At 35.9% G+C, this 25,573-nt stretch overlaps 2 protein-coding genes and 1 pseudogene across 6 annotated transcripts; 2 read left to right on the top strand and 1 right to left on the bottom strand.

The window, feature by feature from the left end:
- Positions 1–47: 47 nt before the first annotated feature.
- LOC107832071 (heparanase-like protein 2) lies at positions 48–9,725 on the bottom strand. Of its 5 annotated transcripts, none has more exons than XM_016659878.2 (11): positions 9,329–9,724; positions 8,135–8,401; positions 7,974–8,010; positions 7,570–7,753; positions 6,502–6,650; positions 6,166–6,399; positions 2,859–2,909; positions 2,477–2,666; positions 2,262–2,387; positions 2,043–2,142; positions 48–742 (listed from the first exon to the last, which is right to left on the bottom strand). In XM_016659878.2, exons 2-11 carry the CDS (start codon positions 8,342–8,344, stop codon positions 353–355), a joined length of 1,671 nt encoding a protein of 556 aa, XP_016515364.1. In that variant the 5' UTR covers positions 8,345–8,401; positions 9,329–9,724; the 3' UTR covers positions 48–352. The 5 variants fall into 5 exon arrangements, with proteins under 5 accessions (XP_016515364.1, XP_016515362.1, XP_016515365.1 ...); XM_016659876.2 differs by having other exon boundaries at positions 8,135–8,392; XM_016659879.2 differs by lacking the exon at positions 9,329–9,724 and adding an exon at positions 8,898–8,919 and having other exon boundaries at positions 8,135–8,392.
- A 5,945-nt stretch (positions 9,726–15,670) lies between these two features.
- Positions 15,671–18,156, top strand: LOC107832073 (uncharacterized). The gene is made up of 4 exons (XM_016659883.2): positions 15,671–16,255; positions 16,439–16,607; positions 16,749–16,830; positions 16,902–18,156. Exons 1-4 carry the CDS (start codon positions 16,111–16,113, stop codon positions 17,091–17,093), a joined length of 588 nt encoding a protein of 195 aa, XP_016515369.1. The 5' UTR covers positions 15,671–16,110; the 3' UTR covers positions 17,094–18,156.
- Positions 18,157–20,183: 2,027 nt separating this feature from the next.
- Positions 20,184–24,124, top strand: LOC107832074 (transcription factor PIF7-like; annotated as a pseudogene).
- Positions 24,125–25,573: the final 1,449 nt, after the last annotated feature.

Here is a 25,573-nt window from a genome sequence, read left to right as displayed (position 1 = left end):
TAAACACAAATGTACAGTTTATGAAACACCGATATCAAACAGAATTATATTTGATTCTTCAAAGCCTTTCTAACCAATATTGGCTGGAAGAAAAATCATTTCCCATCCACTTAACATGATACCTGCTTGTGGCAAATGTTTAAATACAGCTGTTTGTCTGCTTACAATGCTATGCTAGTTGATAACTAACTTTCATTACATGACACATGTTCCTGGGAAACACTATTAGTAGGGGGAGGGATATATCTAGCTATATAATACATAATTGTTAAAAAATTGGCTACTCATTTTGTTGTAGCTAGTGTACAATTACTAAGGTATGAATCAATAGAGTGAGCATTATTTCCTAATCCTATCTACAACCTGGAGAATTATAGTTGGGGAATACTAAGAATTTGATGGACAAGGGGGCAACTGATATTGGGGACTTTATGTTTACAATGACTGGAGACAAACTTGGGATGTCTCCATCTTCTGTGAGCTGTAATGGTAATCCATTCAGGAGCATAATTTTATTGTGAAGGTTCCCATCTAGTGGAGTCAGATGATACTCTTCTCGTGATAATGTAACGTCTGATGATTTACTTCCAACCCATGAAAAAGTTTTCTTAAGACCATGTATAAACGACTTCTTGTGATTTGATTTCTCGTTGGCATGCGAGGTGGTGGTTGCACTAGATTCGATGCTGACTCCATACTGAGTTTGGTTGCTTAAATTGATCAAAAGTAATGTCACACCAGCCTGCACAAAGGAAACACCAGGAAATTGAAATGTTAAGTTTTAAGCACATCCAAATCATCACATGTTAATTTGAAACTAGTATATATTAATGAATAACAACAACAACAACAACAACAACAAAAAACCTAGTATAATCCCACAAGTGAGGTCTAGGGAAGGTAGTGTGTACGCAGACCTTACACCTACCTTTAAGAAGGCAGAGAGGCTGTTTCCGGTAGATCCTCACCTCAGGAAAGATAAAACGAAGTATACATTAATGAGAAAACTAAATTACTGCAGTATGGCTAGGATAAAATGGTAAGATTAGCAACCAGAAGCTGGCTTCACCAATAAGCCACAAAATGGTTCAGTAGAAGGGCGTTCTATCCTACATCTGGTTGACATTTAGGTTCTAGCCTATCCAAGAGTAGACACTCAAGTTCTAACTATCCACCAGTAGTAAGTTCGCCTACAAAAATAAGCACAAGGGAGAGCCAGCATCCCTTAGGAAAGAAAAACTAGTTGAGACTGAATAGCATCAACTCTGATTATAACACTCAAAGCATTTAAACAAATTCTTTTAGTAATTATTACTCCCTCTGCAGCATTAAAGCATATGGTCTTTACAAGTTACAATTTTGAAATGATCTTAAAGATAATAATCACGAAAAACAGCTTGCTTTGCTATCAATTAATCAATTAACTAAACCTCAATGCTAAAGTAGTTGGTGGCTACTTGAATTATTTCCTGTATATCTGTTTTGCTCTATTCAAACCATTTCATTCCAGTGCGAATACTTTCAGGTCCTAGGCCTTTCATGGTATTGGAACTTAGCGTAAACTCTCTCACACCAACACAATGATGTGATGGAACGCCTTGCCCATTTAACAGTAATACGGATGCCACGTTCCAGTTCAACATTTAGAGGTTTCAACATATTATGACTATTTTTATGCTGACAACCAACCTACCACAACCCTTCTCCTTAATCCGGGTTTGGGCCGACTATGCAAAGCTCATATAGTTGAATTCTCACTGCATCTTTGCTGCCTAATTAAAAGTAGGTGTGATGTTTTAGCCTCTACAAACAAATAGATTGACCAGAAGCATGAATAGACTTGATGCAACAGAAGAAGTAATAAATATCACTATTGATGATGAACAAGGATTATCAACCAGTAATTACGTGTGAAATTTTAAGACTTCCTTCCAGGAAACCATCAAATTACTTCCTGTAAAGGTTAATTTATCTCCACTCTCCAGCCAAAGATGCATCTAAATTCTATAAGTGAGTGATTCAAAAATCTACGGAGCTCTTACTCTATCTCTTGTACAGTGGGCATAAGAGCGCAGATATGATGATGAATTTCTGCTAACAGCAAGAACTCCTTTTCCCATCAGCCGATGCCAAAGAAGTGCACTGTGTTCGTTGAAAGAGGTCGGATCAGATTATCAGGGACTTAATAACAAGAATTAAGGAAGATGTTCTTTTTAGTAGCAGAGAGAATCAACCTTGAATTGGTAAACCAATCACCTCACCTGTAATAATCAGGATTTGGGATAAATGTGCTTGTGTCAAGGAGCCCATAATTTCCACCAACAAAAGTCTGCCTGCAATATACTTTAGTGTGGTACTTGGCTGCCATCCCAAGCTGATCCAAGTACCTAAATTCCACGACAAGGTAAGGCATAAAGCAAACAATTAAATGATTATAGAATGATAAAAAATAAATCGAGTCGGGCAAGAAATTTACCAAAAACTGTTCACAAATGTGTTAGACACGTTATGACCTCCATTGTTGAAGGCCCCACCAGATTCTCCAACCCAAGCTGACGTCCAAGGACCATTCATTGCAATGGTTTGGGTAAGATTACTGAATGTGTCGGCAATTTTATTTAAGTGCAGGGGATTTAAAATTTTGTTGACGAGATTGCGGTCAGATCCTGAAACAAATAAATTTCAAGGTTCTATTCAATGGAGTAACATGAACAAATCGACTTACAAATCCAGATAACGCAAGTAGTAATGTAACTTTGCACACAAACCACTTATGAGAAAAAGATAGATAAATAAAGTAAAATCACCCAACTACCTAAGCAGTTGTTCATAATTTGAATTAAACAGAAGTAATTTACCTAATTTTGTTCTACCAACTAGTTCTCTTTTACTGGATGGTTCCCAACCTCCTAATGATGTCCAAAATATTAAAATATTAGTGACAAAGAAATTTTCATAGAAGACGTGAAAAATGTTTTATAAACTGAAACACATGATGTTTTATAAACTGAAACACATAGAAGACCATTCACCACTGATGCTTCAATGTGGTAGTTGGGGTCCAGTCAAATCATACTTTAAGTTTGAAAACTGGTGGCTGCAGACCGAAGGATTCAAAGATAGAGTACAAGAATGGTGGAACTCTTTTACTTGTGAAGGAAGGCCTGATTTCATCCTAGCTTTCAAACTTAAAGCATTGAAGGCAAAGCTCAAAGAATGGAGCAAAACTCTCCAAGGCAACTTAGCACTGCAGAAAGCAAGTATCCTCAGCCAACTTGCAGAGCTGGAAGAGTTACATGACCAAAGGAGGTTGACAGAGGAGGAAATATTTACAAAAACCTCTTTGTCCATAGAGTTTGAGGTGATTGCAAACCATGAAGAAGTAGGAGACAGAGGTCTTAAAAGAGGGAGACAGGAACACTAAGTTCTTCCACAGAAGAGCTAATGCTCACAGGAGATATAACAATATTAATCAGTTGATAGTACAAGGGGAATCTCTGCAGAATCCAGAAGATATCAAGAGGGAGGTTATCAGATTTTACCAAAACCTCTACACAGAAGAAGAGGAGTGGAGGCCACTAGGTTCCATCAGAAATAGTCAGATGATTACACCAGAAGATAACTTAATGCTACAGAGCCCCTTTGAAGAACATGAGATATGGGAAAGTGTAAAGGCATGTGCTGGCGACAAAGCACCTAGCCCAGATGGATTCTCAATGGCCTTCTTCACTAATTGCTGGGAAGTGGTAGTAGCTGTTCAGAACTTCTATGACCAAGGAATATTTGAAAGGAGCCTTAATGCTACTTTTGTGGCTTTGATTCCTAAGAAGGTGGGGGCCAAAGAACTGACAGACTTCAGGCCTATCAGTTTGATAGGCAGTATATACAAGATTATATCCAAGTTATTGACTGAGAGGCTCAAGAAGGTGGTCAACAAACTGGTGGATTCTCAACAAATGGCATTCACAAGAGGCAGACAGATTATAGATGTTGTCCTAATTGCCAATGAATGCATTGACACAAGGAAAATAAGCAAGGAACCTGGGATATTATGCAAGCTGGATATAGAGAAAACATATGATCATTTGAACTGGAATTTTCTTCTGGAAACCCTCCGGAAAATGGGCTTTGGTGGAAGATGGATTAACTGGATAAAATTCTGCATTTCTACTGTGAGCTTCTCAATACTTATTAATGGAGCACCAGCTGGTTTTTTTCCTTCTCAGAGGGGTTTGAGACAAGGGGATCCCCTTTCCCCATTCCTATTCATTATTGCCATGGAAGGATTGAATGATATGTTAAAAAGAGCTCAGACAAATAATTGGATAAGGGGCTTCAATGTGAATTGTAGGACTGATAGCAACATGATGATTTCCCACTTGCAGTATGCTGATGACACCTTGGTGTTTTGTGAAGCTGATAAAGAACAACTGAAAGTATTAAGGGTGATCTTCATTCTTTTTGAAGCCACTTCTGGGCTACACATAAATTGGCACAAAAGCTTTGTTTATCCAGTCAATGAGGTAATGGAGCTACAAAGTCTTGCTGATATTCTTGGTGGGAATGTAGGTGAATTACCTACTGTATATTTGGGGATGCCATTGGGAGCCAAGAGCAAATCAAAAGGAATTTGGAATGGTGTGCTGGAGAAATGTGAAAAGAAGCTAGCAAATTGGAAGAATCAATATCTATCTATGAGGGGTAGACTAATCTTGATTAACTCTGTACTTGATGCCATGCCTACTTATATGATGTCTCTATTCCAATTCCAGCCAATGTAGTGAAAAATATTGATGCATTAAAAAGAAATTTCTTATGGGAAGGCAACAGTGAGAAGAAGAAGTTCCATCTGGTTAAATGTAATTCTTTTACTACTAGCAAGAAGACAGGGGAATTGGGAATCAAAAACCTGAGAGTCCAGAATCATAGTTTGATGATGAAGCGGCTATGGAAATTTGTGGCAGATGAGCAATCACTGTGGAGAGAGGTCGTTAGGGAGAAGTATGGAATGGAAGGAAAATGGACAACCAAACCGGTGAGAAGACCATATGATGTCAGTTTGTGGAAGTCAATTAGGAATTTGTGGCCAAAAGTGATTAAGAAGTCCAGATTCAAAGTAGGAAATGGTATGAAGATTTCCTTGTGGGATGACAATTGGCTAGGCCAAGGCCCTTTGAAGCTACTTTTTCCTGACATATATACTTTGAATCAACAACAACAAGCAACACTAGATGAATCTTACCTTTAGAAGACTTGATAAACAGATTTGATCTTGACCGATTCAATTAAGGTATTAGTGTTTGTTCTATTATACAACAAAGATCGCATTTTTTTCACTTCGTTCAAATAATGGTTTTTCGAACAACCTAAATCTGCTTATAAGGAATTCAACTGTCTAATAACCAGGTTGGATGTTGGCCATGGAAGATGATATGGAAAGTAAAAATCCCTTACAAGGTTGCTTGCTTTACATGGTTACTAGCAAAAGAAGCGGTTCTAATACAAGATAATCTAATCAAGAGAGGTTTTCACTTGTGCTCTAGATGTTACTTATGTGGAGAGGAGGAGGAGACAATTAGTCATCTCTTTTTGCATTGCAAATTCACCGTTCAAATATGGAGGATTTTTATCAGTTTATGGGCAATGCCGGGAAGAATTCTTGATGTTCTAACTTGCTGGAATAAAGAGGGCTACCTTTCTAGTTATAAAGAGAGATGGAGAATTGTCCCAGCTGGCATATGGTGGACAATCTGGGAAGAGAGAAATCAGAGATGTTTTGAAGACAAATCCAGGAACATCCAGAAGACGAAGATGAAATGTCTAGCTCTTTTCTATTTTTGGTGTAAAGGAAAGTTTTTGGAAGATCATGAATCCATTTTTGATGTGCTAGATTCCTTGTGAGAAGACCAAAGATTATAAGTGTTTTAATTTTCTTTTTGGGCACTCATTTTGTAATTATGGGTGACTTCACAAAGTTAGTGAAGTCTATATATTAATATACAAATATGTTACCTTCTCAACAAAAAAAACTGAAACACATCATGAGGCAGGAAAAAGTGGTCAACACTTAATTTTGACGTAATCATCATTGCGCTAGATTTTCTAAATCAATAGAAGCTTTCATACAGTGCCAAGCTATCTGTAAAAACATTTATGCTAACTTACCTGGACCAAGATTATATATATGATGAGTCAAGGCATCGACAGTGCCTGGCCCTGACACCTCAAGGAGCTTCTCATACCACTCTTTATCGTAGAATCCTCCTGGTGCTAAGAGAAGTGGTCGGGGTTGGAAATGCTTATACAGTTGGTCTATGAGATTGTTAAGATGGATAACATCTGTTCCGTATTGCTCGGCATTAACATTTGCACCAATCCCCTTACCACTCAACTCATTTCCTGCAAACCAAGGGGAAGCATTGTTCAAGGAAATCCAACCTCTCCATTAAAGAAGAGTGACTTACCAAAAGAAAGAGAGAAGGAAATTGTCAGAAATCATACCAAATTCCCATGAGTGTATCTGGTAGCCCCTGGAAATAGTGTAATTTATGAAATCATGGGCGTTGCTGGAATCCCAATTCCCTCCCCACAAACGCTTACCCGTCCGCTGCCTCCCATGCAAGGCATTCAGGCCAAAGGTCACAAGTGCTCTGCAGCATAAGCAGTGAAACTGGGATGAACTTTGTTGAATTGAGTAACCACCTCATCTAAAAGTTGAGCTATTAATAGGGGACACTTTTATTTATCTTATTATGCCTTAACACACCCCTCACATGCAAGCCTAATGCTTTTTCTTTTCCTCTTTGCCAAGCACATGGAAATACTTTTTGTCAATAGGTGGTGCTGAGACTTGAAACCAGGACCCTTGTTTAGCTCTAATACTATGTTGAAGTCAGTTACCACCTCATTTAAAAGCTTAAGCTGTTAGAGAGAGTACACTTGTTTATTCATATGTCTTAACAAAAGTAAGTTTCGACATACTCCTTAGTATCATAAGAAATTCAAATTAATACCAAAATGTCAGGTAGGACTGTTACGCCAGAAAGAATGGGAAGTATTAAAAAAAGGTAACAGCTTTCAGAGCTTAGTTTCTTGATCTCTAGATTGCAGGAATCTCAACAAGCATGTTGAAATGTACAGGAATCTGGTTACTAAATGCTAATCCATGATTCCTATCAGCATTCACAATCTCGATTTTCTCAGATGCAAATCCTGAAGAAACATGAATTATACAAGAATTTGGTTGTGTAAGTGTAGTATACTTATTGGTTGTTAAGCAGTGGAACTCTAAATATCCATCTATTTAGATTCAATGATCCCTTTTGAAAACCTTACAAAGGTTAATATTGGTATAACCAATTTAGGGGCAAATTTTCCTCAATAGCTTCAAGACAAAAAGAAAAGAACAAGAAAAAATAAAGAAAGAAAGAAAGGAACGCAGGAATTACAGCCAAGTCTATAAAGCAAAGCAGATTATAGTGAGATTCTAGAGTTAAATCTTAGGGTACTTTAAATGCAATGTGAAAACAAAATTGGAACAAGAAAGCAGCACAAAAGTTAATAACTCACCCCGTCTTCTTGAAAAAGCTATTTAGCTCATCCCATCTATTCATATGTAAGCATCCCTTTGAAAATCCAAACAACCCATCCCCCTGCTTGGTAAACGGATGGCAACGAGACTCCAAATTGCCTACGTCATATATTACTCGGTTTTGCAGAGAACCTCCAAGTCGTAATCTCAAAGGGTTGAAAGCTGTACCACCAATTAAGTAGGCAGCAATCAGAACAGAAGAAAATATGTGAGCAGCCCAAACAAGCATTAAGTCTAATTTGCTCACTATTGCAAGTAGATGGATGCTTTTGACGTTAAGGTGAAGTTATCGAGTTTACCAATCAAAGTTTGTTAATTAGAGTAAGAACAACAAGATCTCAAATGTTAAGGTGAAGTTATAACATGACGGAAACATGCAAACCTTTAATAGAATTTGCCAGAAAGGGGTGAGACAAATCCTGAAAAAAATCAAAAGAAAAATCATAAATGTTAACTGCTCGTTCCATCATCTGAAACTGCATGAGAGATGTGCACTAACTATTAGAAATAGCAATATGACAATAACAACTAGTAGGATTTTACCAGATTCATCAGAGATGTGTAGCCCCAAGGGCATTCGTTGTAGTTACATTTTTCTTTAGGCCACCAATCGAGGGTAGCGCATACATAATTAGCATCTGTCTCAGCAATTTTTACAGTTCCATCAATCACAAGTGCTGTATCTTCAACTATTTGTGCCAAAAATGCAGGACACAGCGCCAGAAAGATTAACAAGAAGGGTGGGAAGCCCATTTTCTGTTAACCTCCTCAGCTTCACCCCTCTTTGAACAGGGTCATCAACTGCAACGGCTAACGAATTAAGTGTTAAGAGAAGTTTACCAAATATAAATGAACTTGTACATGAATGAAATTGAGGAAAAATATCAAACAGAAAGCTAATAATTCTCTTATTAAGCAGCTTAACAAAATAACTTCTTCTTGCCATTCTGTATTTAAAGCCTTTTCAGTATCTTGAGGAATCTAACAACTAATTTACATATAACCATTCTGAAAACTATGAATTTGATCATTTTCTATTGGCTAGGTTAAATGATCCCAACATACAGTGGCGGATGCGTGTAAACGATGGGTTCAAGTGACTCAGTATTTTCGACATGGAGTATATGCAAAAAAGTAATTAAAATTCTAAAACACTTTGAACTGAGAATTTCTAAAGTATAATGGGTTTAGTGGTAAAAAACTAAAGGTTGAACCGATCAAATTGAAATCCTAGATCCGCCTCTGCCAACGTAATGTCAAAAAATATTAGACTAACAAAATATGAGCAGGAAATAAGGGTACAAACCAAATTGCTTATCTTGGTCAGATGCTAGTAGCTCAAACCAGAACTGGTCAAGTGCACATAATTACATTTTGGAAGTACTAAAAAGACACTAAACATGCAGTATGGACAGAAAAACTAAAAATTGAAAAAATAAGTTTGAACATTTGTCCCCAGATCCTATTGAAGAAAACAAATAGAATATAAGCAATCATTATCTATTAGCCACATATACCAGCAGTATAAGCAAAGTCTCCATTAGCATACCATATTCATTAAGATAAACATGCAAATTAACCAATCAGAATCAGCCAACCAGAACTAGATCCAACTATTATTTAAAAGTCCCTTATACTTACTCTCAATAATTGAATGCAAAACAACAAAAAGCTAAGACCTTTTACATTCAGCTAATCACTTACAATAAATTGAGCTAAACCCAGATGAGAAATTACCTCAAACACTACAAGATTTTGAATGACAATACTAGAGCACAAGTTCCAAAAGAAAGCACACTAATAGCGTGCAGCCTCAGTGCTAAAGGACAAGAGATTTATATTACAGCACCTTGTGGTTGGAGAAAAGAATGCACAGGTGAAGGACAAGAAAAGTGTGTTAAGTAAAAAAAAGGTTTAAGTGTCAGATTTCAAAGTGTATCAGCTTAAGTTGGAGTTGTTTTAATATGGGTTTGTTAAATGGCAATAGCTTTTTTTCTTTATTTATTTTTTGGCTAATAAATTAACAGTTAACATTCATTTATTCAAGAATCAAGGGTTTTTGTACAAAACAGCTGGCATTCTTGAAGTTTAGACAGTAAAATGAGAAAGAGGAAAGACAAAATTTATAGAGTGAGGTGGCATGACCATAAGTCCAATATATATGTTGGATTTCCAGTTGTGAGTTGTCTTAAGCTTATAGCCATGCCGTCACTTTGTCGTTAGCAGTGGCTAACTGACAAAAAGGAGATTAACACTGGCTGAGTAATACAAGTGGTACTACTTTGTTTTTTTCAGAAATGTATTTTATATGGATTTTTCAAAATTGACTAAGATTTGGTCCAATTCGGTCAACATCAGTCAAATCCAATGAATAGTTAATTGGAAAATAAAACTTACGTGAATTCTAATATTGGAAGTTTGGAAATAAATAACTGAAATTAAAAAAAAACAAATGTGGGTGGTTATAGTGTAAAGTAATCTCCAATAACCCTATTGGACCTTCGTGCTTAAAACACACTGGTGGATTCATGTTGTAGACCTCAACTTCGTAAATCTATACTCAAGACTTGATTTCAATTCAAATGCATGTTATTATTCTAATTTTATTAACTCACAATTTTGAATTGGGATAATATGTCTTCATTTTAGAATTTTGTCCAATTTTTATATAGATGCGACCCTAATACTTTTGATATGTTTCTAAATATGTAGATAACACTTAAGAAGCTGATAAATGGCCAAAAATACATGATTTTGAGTGTATTTTCATCTCATTTGTCGTGTGAGTTGTGGGAGATTACATGATATTTGAAGTGAATTATACTCATTACGTATTTCTTATTTGTAGGAGTGAGCTTGAATGATAATGGAGCAAAAGATATCAAATTATTGCAAAAAGGAGAAAAATTAAAGGATTGGGAGCTCGTCTATTCTCGTGCGTGGCACGAAAACGGACGCGAAAAAGGAGAAAAGTGAAGCCACAAAACAGTGAAGCGAAGCAAAGGCACGGATCGCTTCGCGAAATGGAAGAATTTCAAAAGTTGAATCTGCGTCCATGGGCGCGCGACGCGCGAAGGCAGACGCAGATTCCAGCTTCTCCCAATCGAAGTTGGATTGGAAAGTTCCGCCCCTTAGCAACCTTAAGTGATATAAATACATCAAAGAATTACTTTTTAAGTGTTACACAACATCTTTGAAGGCAAGAACAAGCAAGGAGCAATACGGAAGATTTGGAAACAAATTTTTTTTTAATCTTTCTTCTCCCATTTTCTATTATTGGTGGTGAATTCTTATATTGTAGTTGTGAAAATAATTATGAGTAGCTAAACTCTTTATTCTAGGGGTTGATGGAACCTCTTGGAGGATGAATTTTTGTTGCGTTTAATATAAGTTTGCCATTGGATTTTCTGTACTTGTTCCACTATGTTATTATTGTGGTTGATTGAAGGGTTCTCAATTGACTATGCCTATTTAGTGTGTATTACTTGAAAAAGGGTATATATTTAGGTAGTTGTTGAACATATCATTCCTAACATATACGAGGGATCAATACGGAGGATTTAAAGGTGGGATTAGGAATAACGAAACCTTGGTACGATCTTAGTGAGTGGTAAACTAGTGCCAGCTAGCGTAGTTTGGAAAATACGTTTAGTAAATTGTTGTATTTGTTCGGAAGAGAATTACGACACCTAAAATACTCACGATCGGTAGAGAGTATCTAGGCAAATTTATAGGAGACATAACAGGGAGGATTCTGATAAGATGGGAAATCGAAACCCTAGATCTTTCCAATATTGTCTACAACATTTGCTTTGTTAGTAATAAAATTACAGCTTTTTAATTACCTTATTTTTAGTTAGTAAACACTCAACTCATTATTCAATATTTTTGAAAGTTGATTATTTGAATTCTTGTGAAACTAGCATTTGTGATTAGTTAGTTAATTCCCTGTGGGATTCGACTCCGGACTTGTAAAGCGAATTATATTTCTAACGACCGCTTAGTCCTTTTTATAAGGCATAGTTGGGCGTGATCAGAAACTCATGTTCATATTCGAACAACAATTAAATATATTGACATGCGTGTTGCGAACCCTGCAATTCTGTTGGAACGGAAGGAGTAATAAACTAGCCGTGGGGAAGTGCACGGTTAGCCACTAATTAGACATGTATTTACTCTTTAGCCAATATTTAAAATATATTTATTTTTTAGCCAGTGCTTAATAATATTTTACCCGCCCGGACGAAAATACCCATGTGCTAATATTAAGGACATGGTGTCCTTAACTTCACGAATGTTGTGTAAATATTAAGGACAAAGTGTCATGTATTTGCACTTTCCATTGTTAAACTTTAGGACATCATGTCCTTAACTTCATATGTGCAGTGTAAATATTAAGGACATGGCGTCCTTAACTTCATATTTGCAGTATAAATGTTAATGATATAATGTCATTAACTTGTATTTGCATCTTCTGTTGTTAAACTGTTACACCCTGTCCGTCCCAAGGTGACGTAATGAATACAAGACTTATTAATCATGATTTAAATGATTTTCAAGTCATAATATGGCTATATATGATGTTTGGATAGAAAATATGAAGGTTGGAAAAAATCGGATTAAAGTTGCGGAAACACCGACTGAGGATTTGCCCTGTAACAGAGATTTTTGAGAAATATATTTTGTATGCTATATGAGGTCTTTTGGGGACATATTATATACCAAATTGAAGGTCTTGGAATGTAGTTTATAACTCTCTTAACCGTTTATTTCATTCGACGCCCGGATAAAAAAGTTATAAGCATTGGAAGAAGGGTCAATCATAGGGTGCCAAGTAGCACTTATTTTACTTTTAAAAAAAATGGGATATTTACATCCCATCTCATCTCTTTCTCCATTTTTCCAGAGAGCTCGCCCAAATAATACTCTTAACTTTACTCTTAAGCTCTTTGCAAGAGCTTCAAACAAGATTATCATCTCGGGCACGGAATCAAGAAGCGATAACATTAAAACGATCCCTACGACGTAAGTATCGCTATATTGCCTCTCTTTTTCTTTGTAGTTTGAGTTTTGGAAGGTACTTCATAGTTAAAAAAACGTATACTTTCTGTATTTAAGTGTTTAAAAATCAAAAAATGGTGATAAATTCATTTCCTAATAGTTAGAACTCACGGGACGGTGATCGGAAGCCGTGAGTTCGAGTTATTTGACTTATAGTAGACTATTTTGTGAGCTGTTTCGTGTTGCCTTTGGGCTGTATATTTTTCTACTGTTTAATGGAGTTTTGGAGGACAAATAGTGTGGAGAAACACCACATAATGACGGAATGGTGGGCTGGTCGTTCGTCTTTACATTATTTTTAAGTTGTTTGACACTACTTTGGTTGTCGTTTTATGTATGAAGTGAGTAGGGTGTATGGGCTGTTTTGTGGTATATTGTGATGGAGATAATGTTAGAAAATAATGCTTACATGTTGTTATTATTGTGTTCTTGTTGTTGTTGGTATATGGTATTGGAGGAGGGCCTAGTTACGGGGGGGATGCTGCCCAAATTTACGTAAACGAGCTACTAGTTTAAGTTGCGAACTTAGTCTTTACTCAGCACTGATTTTGAATCTCCTTATGATGTGGTAGATTTAATTGAGTTGTTTGAAGAATTTCTTGGAAGGTATTAAGGACTCAACGGAGTTAAGGTATGTTAAGGCTATACCTTCTTTCTTTTTGGCATGATCCAAATGATACAAACGAAACGAGCAAAATACGCAACTTTCATAAATGACTCTATTCATAGAAATACTAGGGGTGTCTATATTCTTGATTCCCCATGTGAATTATTATTATATCCTCTGTTCATGGGTCTTAGAAAAATACGTATTTGATAAAGTTTGTCCGAAAGGCAGATTGATTTTATGATATTCGAAAAATCTTATTAAAGTATTTCTTATGCATTTCATGCATTTATACATGTACATTGACCCATGACTAGAAGGCGTTATATACGCGTATATTATATGTATATGGGATATGGAAAAAGGTTATGGCATTATATACATACCACCGCCTGATCAGCTGGTATACATTAATGATTTTGCCCACAGTAGATGAGATGATATGATGGGATGCCCTCAGAGGCTTGATGATGTTATGTACGCATATACCTATGCATGGTATGGCATTTATACGCACATGCATGATATTATAAATTTTCATGATTCACAGAGCTATTCAGAATTTCAGGTTGAGTTCTTTACTCCATGTTTCTTTCATGTCTTTTATATACTACTGTCATGCCTTACATACTCGGTACTTTATTGGTACTGACGTCCCTTTTGCCTGGGGACGCTACGTTTCATGCCCGTAGGTCCCAAAAGACACGTTGAGATTCTCCTAGTAGGCTATCGGCTCAGCAGAAGGTGTTTGTGTACTCCACTTGCTCCGGAGTTGCCTATTTGGTCAGTATGATTTGAATATGTATTATTTGGTATGGCGGAGCTCTGTCCCGACCTTTATGATATTTATGTACTCTTAGAGGCTTGTAGACAGATGTCATGTATAAGGATACTGGTATGGCCTTATAGGCTAGTACGTCATATGTATAAGTCGGTATATCAAGTTGGGTCACCATATATTGAGTATTTCCTCATGTTTTATTCTACTTATCTCACGACAGCCTCTCTGGCTCATTTACCTATGATAGTATGATACGAAAGATACGTTACGTTGGTACTCGGTTAAGTAAGGTACCGGGTGCCCGTCGCCTTCCATTGGTTTGGGTCGTGACAAAAACTTTAGGACCTCATGTCCTTAGCTTCATATGTGCAGTGTAAATGTTAAGGACATGGTGTCCTTAACTTCATGTGTATAGTGTAAATGTTAAAGACATAGTGTCATTATCTTTATGAGTATTGTGTAAATATTAAGGACATGTGTCATTAATTTCATGAATGTTGTGTAAGTATTAAGGACAACGTGTCCTGTATTTGTACCTTCCGTTATTAAACTTTAGGACATCATGTCCTTAACTTCATATGTTTAGTGTAAATATTAAGGACATGACGTCCTTAACTTCATGTGTGCAGTGTAAATGTTAAGGACACCATGTCCTTAATATTTACACAGCACTAATGAAAAAAGGGTAAAAACGTCTTTTCGTATTAATTTTAATAGAGTAGTGGCTATTTTTGCTCAGCATTAAAAATATTGGATAAAAACTAAATACCATGTTAAAAAGTGGCTATCCCACGCCATTTCTATCCCACACCATTTCTACTATGTTTTACTATTAAATGGGTTGGACCACGAAATATATCATAGGGAAAACTACCCCGTATAGCCGTTACAAGAAATAATAGCCGACACAATATATATTTTTTGTATAATAATTATAATATATTTTTTTTTATACATAATCAATGTATAATTTTTATATATTTGGCTAGCGTATGTAATTATTTTTGGTCGACAGGCCAAATTTGTAACTTGCCCAATATTGTACGAAGAATACGACTTTCAGGTCTGGGTCCAGTAAAATTGTAGTTGGGCCATATAATTTACAAGAGGCCCAAATACCTATCTATTGGGCCGCTTGGGCTGACTGCACAAAAACTCTGAAAAACTCCAAAGAGATACCTTTCCAGCATGACATGCAACAGAAACAAGAGACATACCTTTCCTCCAAGACTTACTTTGATCTTACACTTCAAGAAGTCAAGTTGAAAGAAAAGGTTTGTCAATTTGGTTAAGGCTTCCCTTTACATTTTTTGCTTCTCTCTCTCTCTCTCTCTCTCTCTCTCTCTCTCTCTCTCTCTCTCTCTCTCTCTCTCTCTCTCTCTCTCTCTCTCTCTCTCTCTCTCTCTCTCTCTCTCTCTCTCTCATTTTGGCCACATGGGATATGCCTTGAGAAAAGATTGATAGGAAAATAAGATGAAAAAGTCCATTGCTTTTGCAAGAAACTATTCCAAACATAGTTGCAAAGATTCTGCACATTATATATATAGGGCATATATATATATATATATATATATATATATATATATATATATATATATATATATATATATATATATATAGTCCTGTTTTCTGTTCATGAACTAAATACTAAAGCTGGCTGTACAAGAGTTTCTTACAGGAGAAAACCAAATGTTAGTATTTGCATTGAAATTAGCAGATTCTGGTTAAAAGAGGTCTACATGAATTTGAGGTAGTGATAATATTGAAAACAGCAAATGAAACATCTGGTTTAAGTAAAAAAGTGTAGCAATACCTTTCCCAAAAATAGAAACAAATTGAAGTCTTATTAGTCCTGTTTGGTTCTTGATTTTCAAGATTTTTCAATCAAAGTTGTTTCTTATCTGTTACTGGTATTATTGACATCAAGGCTGACTTTTCTTTACATTTGAAGCCAAGAAAACATATATACAAAGGTTTTGATCCAGGTTATTGAATATAAGGGGAAGTCAGAAAGTTTTAAATAGCCATAATATTGTTAGCAAAGCACCAGAACAGGTATCAGCTAGATAGATGAGAAGAAACTATTATGATTTGGGTGATGGAGAAATTGCAGCAGCAATTGCAGCTTGTGCATTTGCTATATATTCCTTTGAAGAAAATGCTGGCTCTCAATATCAGACAAAAACAAGAGGACCCGTTCGGCCTGCAGAAGCAGGTAAATCTCTGCCTTGTATACATAATTTTCCCTGGATTTTAGTTGTATATAACTGACACTTACATCATCAGTATAATTAAATATATTAGTTATCATTTTTACTAGTTTTCCAATTAATATTTATCATTGATATTTACGCGAACATATCTAGTGCATTGAACTTAAACTATGTTTGATTTGAAGCTCCAACGAGAAGGCTATCGATGCAAAATGGTAAAACGTCACCAGCAATAACGACCATAACTCCTGCTGCTAACGATAAAATTCAAAATGAAATTTCAAGAGGAGGCAGAAAGGCTGAAAACAAAGCTAATGCTTGGGAGAAAGCTCAGACCGCGAAAATAAGGAAGCGGTACACTTTTGCTGCATTTTTTTTAATCTTATTGAGGTTGATGATTTTAAAACCACATATAACACACTTTTTAAATCTTTTGTTGCAAGATATATTGTAATTTAGTGGTATTTTAGTGTAAGGAATATTCTCTAATTTCAGACATGATGAACTGCTTTCTGCACTACTTGCTTGGGAGAATGAAAAGAAGATGATAGCAAAACAACAAATGGAAAGAAGAAAGGTTAGTTTTTGAGATGTTAATAGTGCAAAAGGGTATTAGAGCTTAAAATGACTGTTGTTGAGAAATTGCAGAATCAATTGGAGCTTGCTATGAAAAGGAACTTGCAGCATTACAAAAATAAACTAGCAAGGATTGATCATATTGCTAAAGGAGCAAGAACACAAGCAGAAGAGAAAAGAAAATATGAAGAATCTATTGTGAAAGAGAAATCAAATAAGATTAGATCAACAGGAAACGTCTCTGTTAAATGTTTCTGCTTCTAAGTGTAAAAAAGTATGAGATCTGAATATGAAAATTAAAATCCATTGAAATTCTATTTCCACAAAATTGTACTGGCTTTAATATTGAAATCCATCTTTAAAAATTGGAATCAGGTCACGAGGCCGTGGAATCAGCCACTGATGCTTGCATTAGGGTAGGTTGCATACATCACAAACTCTTGGCTTGGGGTGCGGCCCTTTCCTTGACCCTGAGTGAACGCGGGATGCTTTGTGCACCAGGCTGTCCTTTTTTCATCTTAAAGAATTGTTGTCCTAGTGTGCAATGATTGGTAGGTAAATAACATTTGAAGTGAATTAATTCTGTTGTACTGCAATTCACTACAAGAAGCGGATGTAATCAAAAGAAAAACCAAGGTTCATGCCAATTCAAGTGTTTAAGTGACTACTGCTGCTATTGTGCTGCGGTTTGACATGGTTTACGCGTGACTGGTTCCTGCACGAGTTAATATCTCAGTAGGCTAAACCGTTTCTTACCCTTGGATTCGTATTTTGTTCGTGCACAATCAACAGAGCCTTGCCGACATGTTGCAACCTCTCCAGCAGCATGTTGTCTCCTGTTTTCTGTTGACATTCAGAACCTTCAAATGAAGAACAACACTAACTGTTGCTCAAAAGTAAAACTGTCATTTTCATTTGATAATCTATGTATGCTAATGAGCAAGCAGAATTCAAAGGTGGCCCTTTTTTGCCTGATGATGGACCAATACAGTAACATGTGATAGACAGGCTGACTCAAAGAAAATGCCATCCTGTCATTATAGCTAACACAGGGATAGTTAGAACCATAAATTTTGTTTCTCAGAAACCAGAAGAGCCGGCCTAGCTAGAGACTAGGACTTCTATCTCAATCATTAGGTGGACCCTAGTGCCAGAAGGCTCCTGCCTAGGCTCATTCGGGGGAAGGCGAGGGAGAGGCTGGTTCATAAGATCAACCCTGGTCACCTATAGAAACGCGTCGCGCACCTTTTTCTATCTCAATCATGGAGAGAAATAATCTATTTCCACAAAGTTTGAATGGTTCAACAGATTGTGAACTCATGTCTCTATTTAGTTATTGATGGACATTCCATTTCCAATATCTAAGCTTGGACTTGCAGTTTTCAGATTTTGTAAATCAATATCTGAAACACCAATTAATAAGGATCACATGGAAACAAGAAATACTACAAAATTATTTCTGATACAGGTATAGGTAAATCCCCTTCTGGAATTAATTATTGGTGCCCACCTGACTCCTTTCATGAGACCATATCTAAAGCACTTACAATTGAGTGCAATATACGTTGAAATGTTTGTTTTTGTAGCAAAGAACACTCGAAATATGTCTATCCAGATCAACTGTGACCTGATATCGCTTCAGAACCAGTGGCATAAGTTGCAAGACTTCAAGTTTCATGCAATGTCGACGATGTAAAAGATATTTATATAATCATATCACTTATAAGGTAATTACCGATAAATCTCTATAATGAACATTATTGATAACTAACCTATTGTCTCAGGTTAAACTATACAAATAGTTTTAAGGACTTTTTACACTCTCAGTGTGCATAACTTAAATCAAAATCGACAAACTAGGTACGTGGAACCTGGGGCAGAGGTAGAGTTTCGACTACGGTCGACTATGGACTCGGCCGAATCCAATAGATTTCATCAAAACCCTATATTTATCTTAAGAAATTCATTTAATACGTATAAATTTATCAATTTAGAACATAGTAACTCACATGGGTTAACATTCTGAACTCATACACATCAAATCCTGGCTCCACCTCTGCATGGGGCCTCCTGGTTAGGTAGTATAGCATAAATGATATCTAATTCAATTGTCACCCAATCTTCCACGTGATGACAAGGTGTTGCGGAAGTACTTGACATGTTTGATTCAGAACAAAACAATACCAACTTAGAGAAAACCTGTTGTCCCTTTGCCTAGGCTAGAAAATGTTTGACACAGGACTTATGCTCTTTGTCTCTTGAGATGATAAATGCTACGACAATAGCTCTTGGATTCTTTATCTATTAGTTTCTATGTAAACAAAGAAAAGGTAATGAGCCCTGCACTACACTAATGCTTTAAACTTCCCTGTTATCACAAATTTATTTTGAAAGAGGGTAACAAGAAATGAAAGAGGGAATTGATTATGAGAATTCTTGGTTCTTTTAAAGCAGCATAATTTCTGTTTCGTGGTAGCTAATAGTGGTAGTACTCAATATGCAACTACTAAGCTGGGGTAAAGTGCTTAAGTTATAAAAAAGTTAATTACTAACCGCATTAACTTATAAATCTAGCACACATTTACATTGACTTTGAGATCTCTAAGGATTCTAATTTTAATTTAAGGGTGCTTAGAACTTTATAATGTTTATAGGAGATCAGGGATGAGAGTGACAAGAGATAAACTATAAAGGACCAGTCCCACCTCCACTTATGAGGTGGGACATAAATTAAGATTGCTGAATCACTAGTTACAGTCAAACCTCTCTATAAGAGTCTCGTTTGTTCCGAATATTTTTGGATGTTATAGCGAAGTGCTGTTATAGAGAACATATATTATAACATAATATAAAAATTGATTCCGAAAAAGCTTGGCTTTTATAGAAAAGTGCTGTTATAGAGAGGTCTGACTGTATATAGAGAAACCAAAGTCCAGATATAGATCGCGACAAATTGAATCGAATTGAATGCTTTTAACCCCATTTAAGTGGAAAATATCTTTGTTAAGGTAAGAAGAGAATAGTTCCATATATTGCAGATCTTTAGGTGGATGAATAGTCTTAATTTCCCACCAGAGTCTATTTAGTAAAAGGAGGAATATAGGCAGAATAAGAATATACAAGTTACTATATATGAATAGGCAGGTTGACAGATATGAACAGTAGAGAGGAAGAAGCCAAAACTTATCCATTTGGAAATCCAGGCTTTACTTGCTACAGTATACATGGTGTGTATACAGTATATATAGTCAGCTGAATATGACATCTCCTAAAGGGGACCAGAATGACATTAAGTACATTTAGTATAAAAGAGAGAGTAAGCCAATGTATTCATTATTAGGAGTGGCAGTCTGGCACTGAGAAGAGTTAGACTCTGTCAGAGGCATCAAAATGAGTCATAATTGGAATCATAGGCAACAAAGACAAGAACAAGTAGTAGAAGAACAAGAGGAAAACAGATACCCACACGTGCATAACCAGCAACCTCAGAATCATCTTGTCCCCATGTATGTTCTCTTATACTACTAGTAGTCTATGCTGCGCGGACTCTCCAAAATGCTGCCACACTCGTATTGGATCCTCCAAAAATACATTACTTTTGAAGGATTCGACACGCACCCAGCAACATCTTTGGAGAGTCCGAGCAACATAGCAAGTAGTAACATTTTTCTTGAAACTTAATTTATTGCTTTCTACTTATCTGATTCTCTTTGTTCAAATAATCAAAGTTTCATGCTCAGTAAATAAGAAAAACCAGAAGATTTTTTTGTGCTGCTGCTAGAAATCATAACCCCACTAATGATTCCATAAAGGCAGCCCGGTGCACTAAGCTCCCGCTATACACGGAGTCCGGGGAAGAGCCGGACCACAAGGGTTTATCGTACGCAGCCTTACTCTGCATTTCTGCAAAAGGCTGTTTACACGACTCAACCCATGACCTTCTGGTCACATGATAACAAATTCATTTAAAATTTCAGGTCAAAATGTGAAGTTGCAGAGCTAACATGGGAAAATGGGCAACTAGCTATGCTCAGACTTGGAAACAACCTCCCCAATGAGCAAACAAAACACACATGGGAAAGGGCCAGTGACACATTAGAGTCTGTTGTGCATCAAGCCACTAATTGCCAAAAGCAAAATCTTGATCTAAAGGGAATAAGTGACAAAAATAAGGCAAACATCAATACTGAGAATATTGTGAAGCAAGAAACAATAGGTGGAGTGGCAAAAAAGAGGATGAGATCAGATTCTGACCCCCAATTATATGGGACTAGTGGAAGATTAGTAGGAGAATTTCATAAGAATATTGTTGATCAGCATGCTGAACCTAGTGCTTCTGCAAGTGCTAGGGACACTGTTATGACATGGCCTAATTATCATTCCCTTGACGAGTCTTCTCGCAGCTTTAAGTCCAAAGCCACTTTCAATGAGGATTCTGCCTGTCATATTGCTGGCTTGGTAATTTTCTATATGTGCAACTATACTAGTACTGATTAATTATAATCTCCTTTTCTTATTTTGGATTTAACTTTTACAATCAAACTTCTCGATAACAATTAACAACCCCGTTTGTTCCGATATTTTTTTTCTGTTATAGTGAAGTGTTGTTATAGAGGATATATATTATAACATAATATAATAATCAGTTCCGAGAAAAAACTCGGCTTTTATAGTGAATGTCTATTATATAAAGATATTGTTATAGAGAATTCTGACTGTATATATAAGGATATAAGATTTTTTTTATACTTTTAATGTAGATTTAACTTATTAGTAAGTTAGTTATTATCATTTTTATTAAGTTAGCGATTAATATTTATCATAAGGATTTACCTATGATTACCTTCTACTGTAACTAAAGCATACCTACAACCCCTTTATACGTGACAACATTACATGCTTCTACGAAATATAATTCGTTCTTCTATATACATATAAGTAAACATATACTCCATTGGTATGATTCCAACATAAAACATTCTTTAGATATGGTTAAGTATAAAGAATTGTGATAGTTAAATAACTCTTCACATGGTTCCTAAAAATATATTTCTAATTTATATCCCACTCAACAAAAAAAATGTTTAGATCCTTCTAATTTGAACTCTCGTAATCCTTGTACTAAAAAATGTATATTTTGTAGCCAGTATGATGATATAATGCTATGTTCTTGTACTACATATAGTACTTTCGAATATTTTGTAGTGGTATATCTAGCTACCTCGAGAAAATAAACATATCATCAAATTCTCAATCCATATTGGATCATGACTTGTGACAGGAAAACAAGGAGACAGAACGTGAAACAAAAGCCCATAACACGTTAGGACGCAGCCGAACAGCTGCTGTTCATAATCAGTCAGAGCGGGTATGTTGGATCTAATGCACCTTAATTATAGGGATGAATACCTTAATATAACATCAGAAAATAAGGTAGTGAAACAGTACTATTTCCTGTCCATATAAACTGAATTTATTTAAAAATATTTGACATCTAGCTAGAAAACAATTTTTTCCCCTTCTAATTCACTATTACTGCACCAATTAGTTCATTGTTAACTAAGTGAGATGTTTAAGATAGAAATAGAGGAGATTTTAGACAAATACTATATAGTTAAGGTTATCAGTATCTTTCTTTACAAAAAACCTTATGGACCAAAAATATTTAACTTGGCAGAGGCCTTATAATAATATGAAGTACTAAATCACATTTTTTGGGGGTTTTAGAGACGCCGCGATAGAATCAATGAGAAGATGAAAGCTCTGCAGAAGTTGGTGCCAAATGCAAGTAAGGTGAGTTAGCTACAACATATATATCTAATGCCACACTGATAAATGCGGTTTCTCCGCATATTCATCATGTAACGAGCACAATACTTAATTGCGTGATTATCTTTTAGGTGACCTGATAGTTGTTAAAAGTTGATACTTTTATGTTGTTAGTGTATAACAATTAAACTAATAACTTAAAGGTTATTTAATTTTCACAAAACTGTGGATTATACAGACAGATAAAGCATCAATGTTGGACGAAGTCATAAAGTACTTAAAGCAGCTTCAAGCACAAATTCAGTTAATAAGCAATGCAAGAAACATGGAGTCTCAAATGATGATGCCTCCATTGTCTCTAGGATTAATGCAACTACCACATATTCAGATGCCTTTACTAGCAAGAATGTGGCATGGGTGTCAATCTTGGCATGACAACAGGAATGCTTAACAATATGACTGCTAATTTAGCTCCAGCTGCTGCAACAACTCCTCATCAGTCTCTTACTGCTCCCTTCATTTATCCAACCTCAATTGCTACTTCCTGTCCTCCCTTCATGTCACCGGCCTTTGCCATGGCCACGACCATTCCTACTCCGCCACAAGCTAATGGCGATGCGAATGCAAGCAGAGCTGCATTTGGCGCCCCCAGTGATACCCATTCATTCCCTTTTAATGACCCCCGCAGTGCATTTCTAGCGCAAGTAAGTTAATCCTATGTTCTTGACAAATTTCAGTACTCATACACTGGTAACATTAAGAATTTTAAGCTATTAATGTATTTTAATCCGTTGCGCGCAGTAAGTAACTTGTCTTAGCTATCAGGTAACTGATCTCATTTTCTATATATGAGGTTACTTGTAGGTTTTAGGTTATCCTTTACATGATATGATATATGTAGTTACACTCCTCTTGACATACCTTTTTTCATCCAATCAACAATGTTGTTTAAATTAACTCTTTTTTTTTCAAGTAGTGTTTGATCAAGGTTATATTTCACCTCATAACTTTTAAAATTTCAACATTTTGATTAGAAGGTACAGATATATATATATATATATATATATATAGGTTCTAAAAAAGAGAAAGTTGGCTTCGTTATTTATATGTTTAATATTTCCTTAAAAGGTTGAAAACTGAAGATTTGGTCAATATCACTCCTTGCGTCTTAGGTCTACTATAGAAAGCTAACGTTGAACCAATATATATTATTTCTATGTTTTGGTAATTTTTGAGTTTCTTTATTTTGTGGTTTCTTACAGTCAATGAACATGGAGTTCAATAACGAGATGGCTGCGCAGTATATGCAGCAGGCAAATAATCTGTCTATGCAGACAAGAAGCAAGAACTTGAACCAGGGAAACCTCAACCAAAGGCAAACGGAATGATCATAATATATACCGCATTTTTCTTATTTTCGTGCATTTGATGCATTTAAGTGCACAGATCTTGTAAACTTTAAGGTATTATCCAAGTTTTACTGTGCAATATCCTAGCATTGAACTTTCTTTACTCTTTTTTCTTGTAGAATAAGTTTTCTCGAACAATGTTTTAAACAAAGTATTTGTCAATTTTGTTATTTAATTGAAGTAAATAACTCTAATTAATTAATACTCAAATAAGATTGTTTATTCTTAAAAATAGATAATAATTGAATTTATACGCAGTTTTAAGGATATGTAGATTAATTCGATACAAGTGATTAATAAAGTTAGATGAGAGATAGATGAACATCCAAATCAGTAGTAGTACTGAATCCGGGCTTGGTTATGAGCTTAACAATTAGCCTGCCTTTGGTTCGGAGCCAAACACTTATGAAGAACTATAAACAAAATTAAGAACTTTGAATAACTTTTAGAAACAAAGAAAATAAATGTATATTGTCTTGGTACGCATGTTACAGAGTATTTATTGAATAAAAACTATTTTCTTTATATAGTAGGAGAGTTTTATCCCTAGTACAATTCTAAAAAAGATAAAAAATTTTTTTTCGTTAATCACTGATCTGCTGTCAATACGGGCCGAGATTCACGCCGTGATACCCGATCGGGCGCGAATATCACGACCCTTCGCTAGTCGTGTGCAACTACTTTGTAGTGTTTTTCGGAGTCATGGGGCTCGAACCGTGTCCTTGTAGTAGGACTAGCGAAAGGACGTCCTTGCTTCGTTTTGACTCACCGGGAAATCGGGGTGCTCATTAGCCCCGGTTTCACCCGTATACAAAGATTAAGAAGGATGTCATTGTGAACGATTTTTTTTCTTTCGACGATATGAAATTAGATTCACAACTCTGATTTTTTATCACCACTCGCGAAGTGGTCATCCTCATCCTCATACGAAAGGGAATATAAAAGGAAAAGAAAAAACAAAATCGAGAACCAATTGGATTATCTCGAAAAGATTTTGTGTGGGTTCTACACGAAACAGTCTCTTGATATATAACACGACTTTCACATTATAAAAAAGTCAGCCCGACACATATAATATTATGTGGTCACATAAGGTCCAGGAAAGTGCCACGGCTCAAGGGTATGATTTAGACCTTCGTATTATAAATGTGGAAAATTCTAGAAATGAGAGATGGATGGTGATAGAGTTGAATATTGCAACAAATTAAAGTTTCGTACCCCAATGCATTAAAGAAGAAGCAGAATTTAAGGCGTTTGATGAGGTTACATTGGACCATTTGCATCTTTGTCATAGGCTGGACCTAACAGAAATGGTTGGAGTCATTTGTATACTTGAAAAGGAAGGACAATGTTTTCCTTGCCATTCTTGACATTCTATATGTCCCATATTACTAACTGGATGGAAAATCTCTTTCAGAAATTTAAGACTTTTCCAAGATGCATGATATCATTGGTACAAGCTTATTGGTTTCCTTTAATAGATAGTCCAAATTGTTGAGTTATATTGTTGTTAATTCACACGGATTGAGTAAGGGTTCCGAGGGTTTACAAATATCTTGGGTCACT

This window comes from Nicotiana tabacum, chromosome 22 (genome assembly GCF_000715075.1).
Source record: "Nicotiana tabacum cultivar K326 chromosome 22, ASM71507v2, whole genome shotgun sequence".
Classification (NCBI taxonomy): domain Eukaryota; kingdom Viridiplantae; phylum Streptophyta; class Magnoliopsida; order Solanales; family Solanaceae; genus Nicotiana; species Nicotiana tabacum.
Note: the sequence above shows the minus strand (reverse complement) of the source record. Positions and strands in the feature narration are given on the sequence as shown.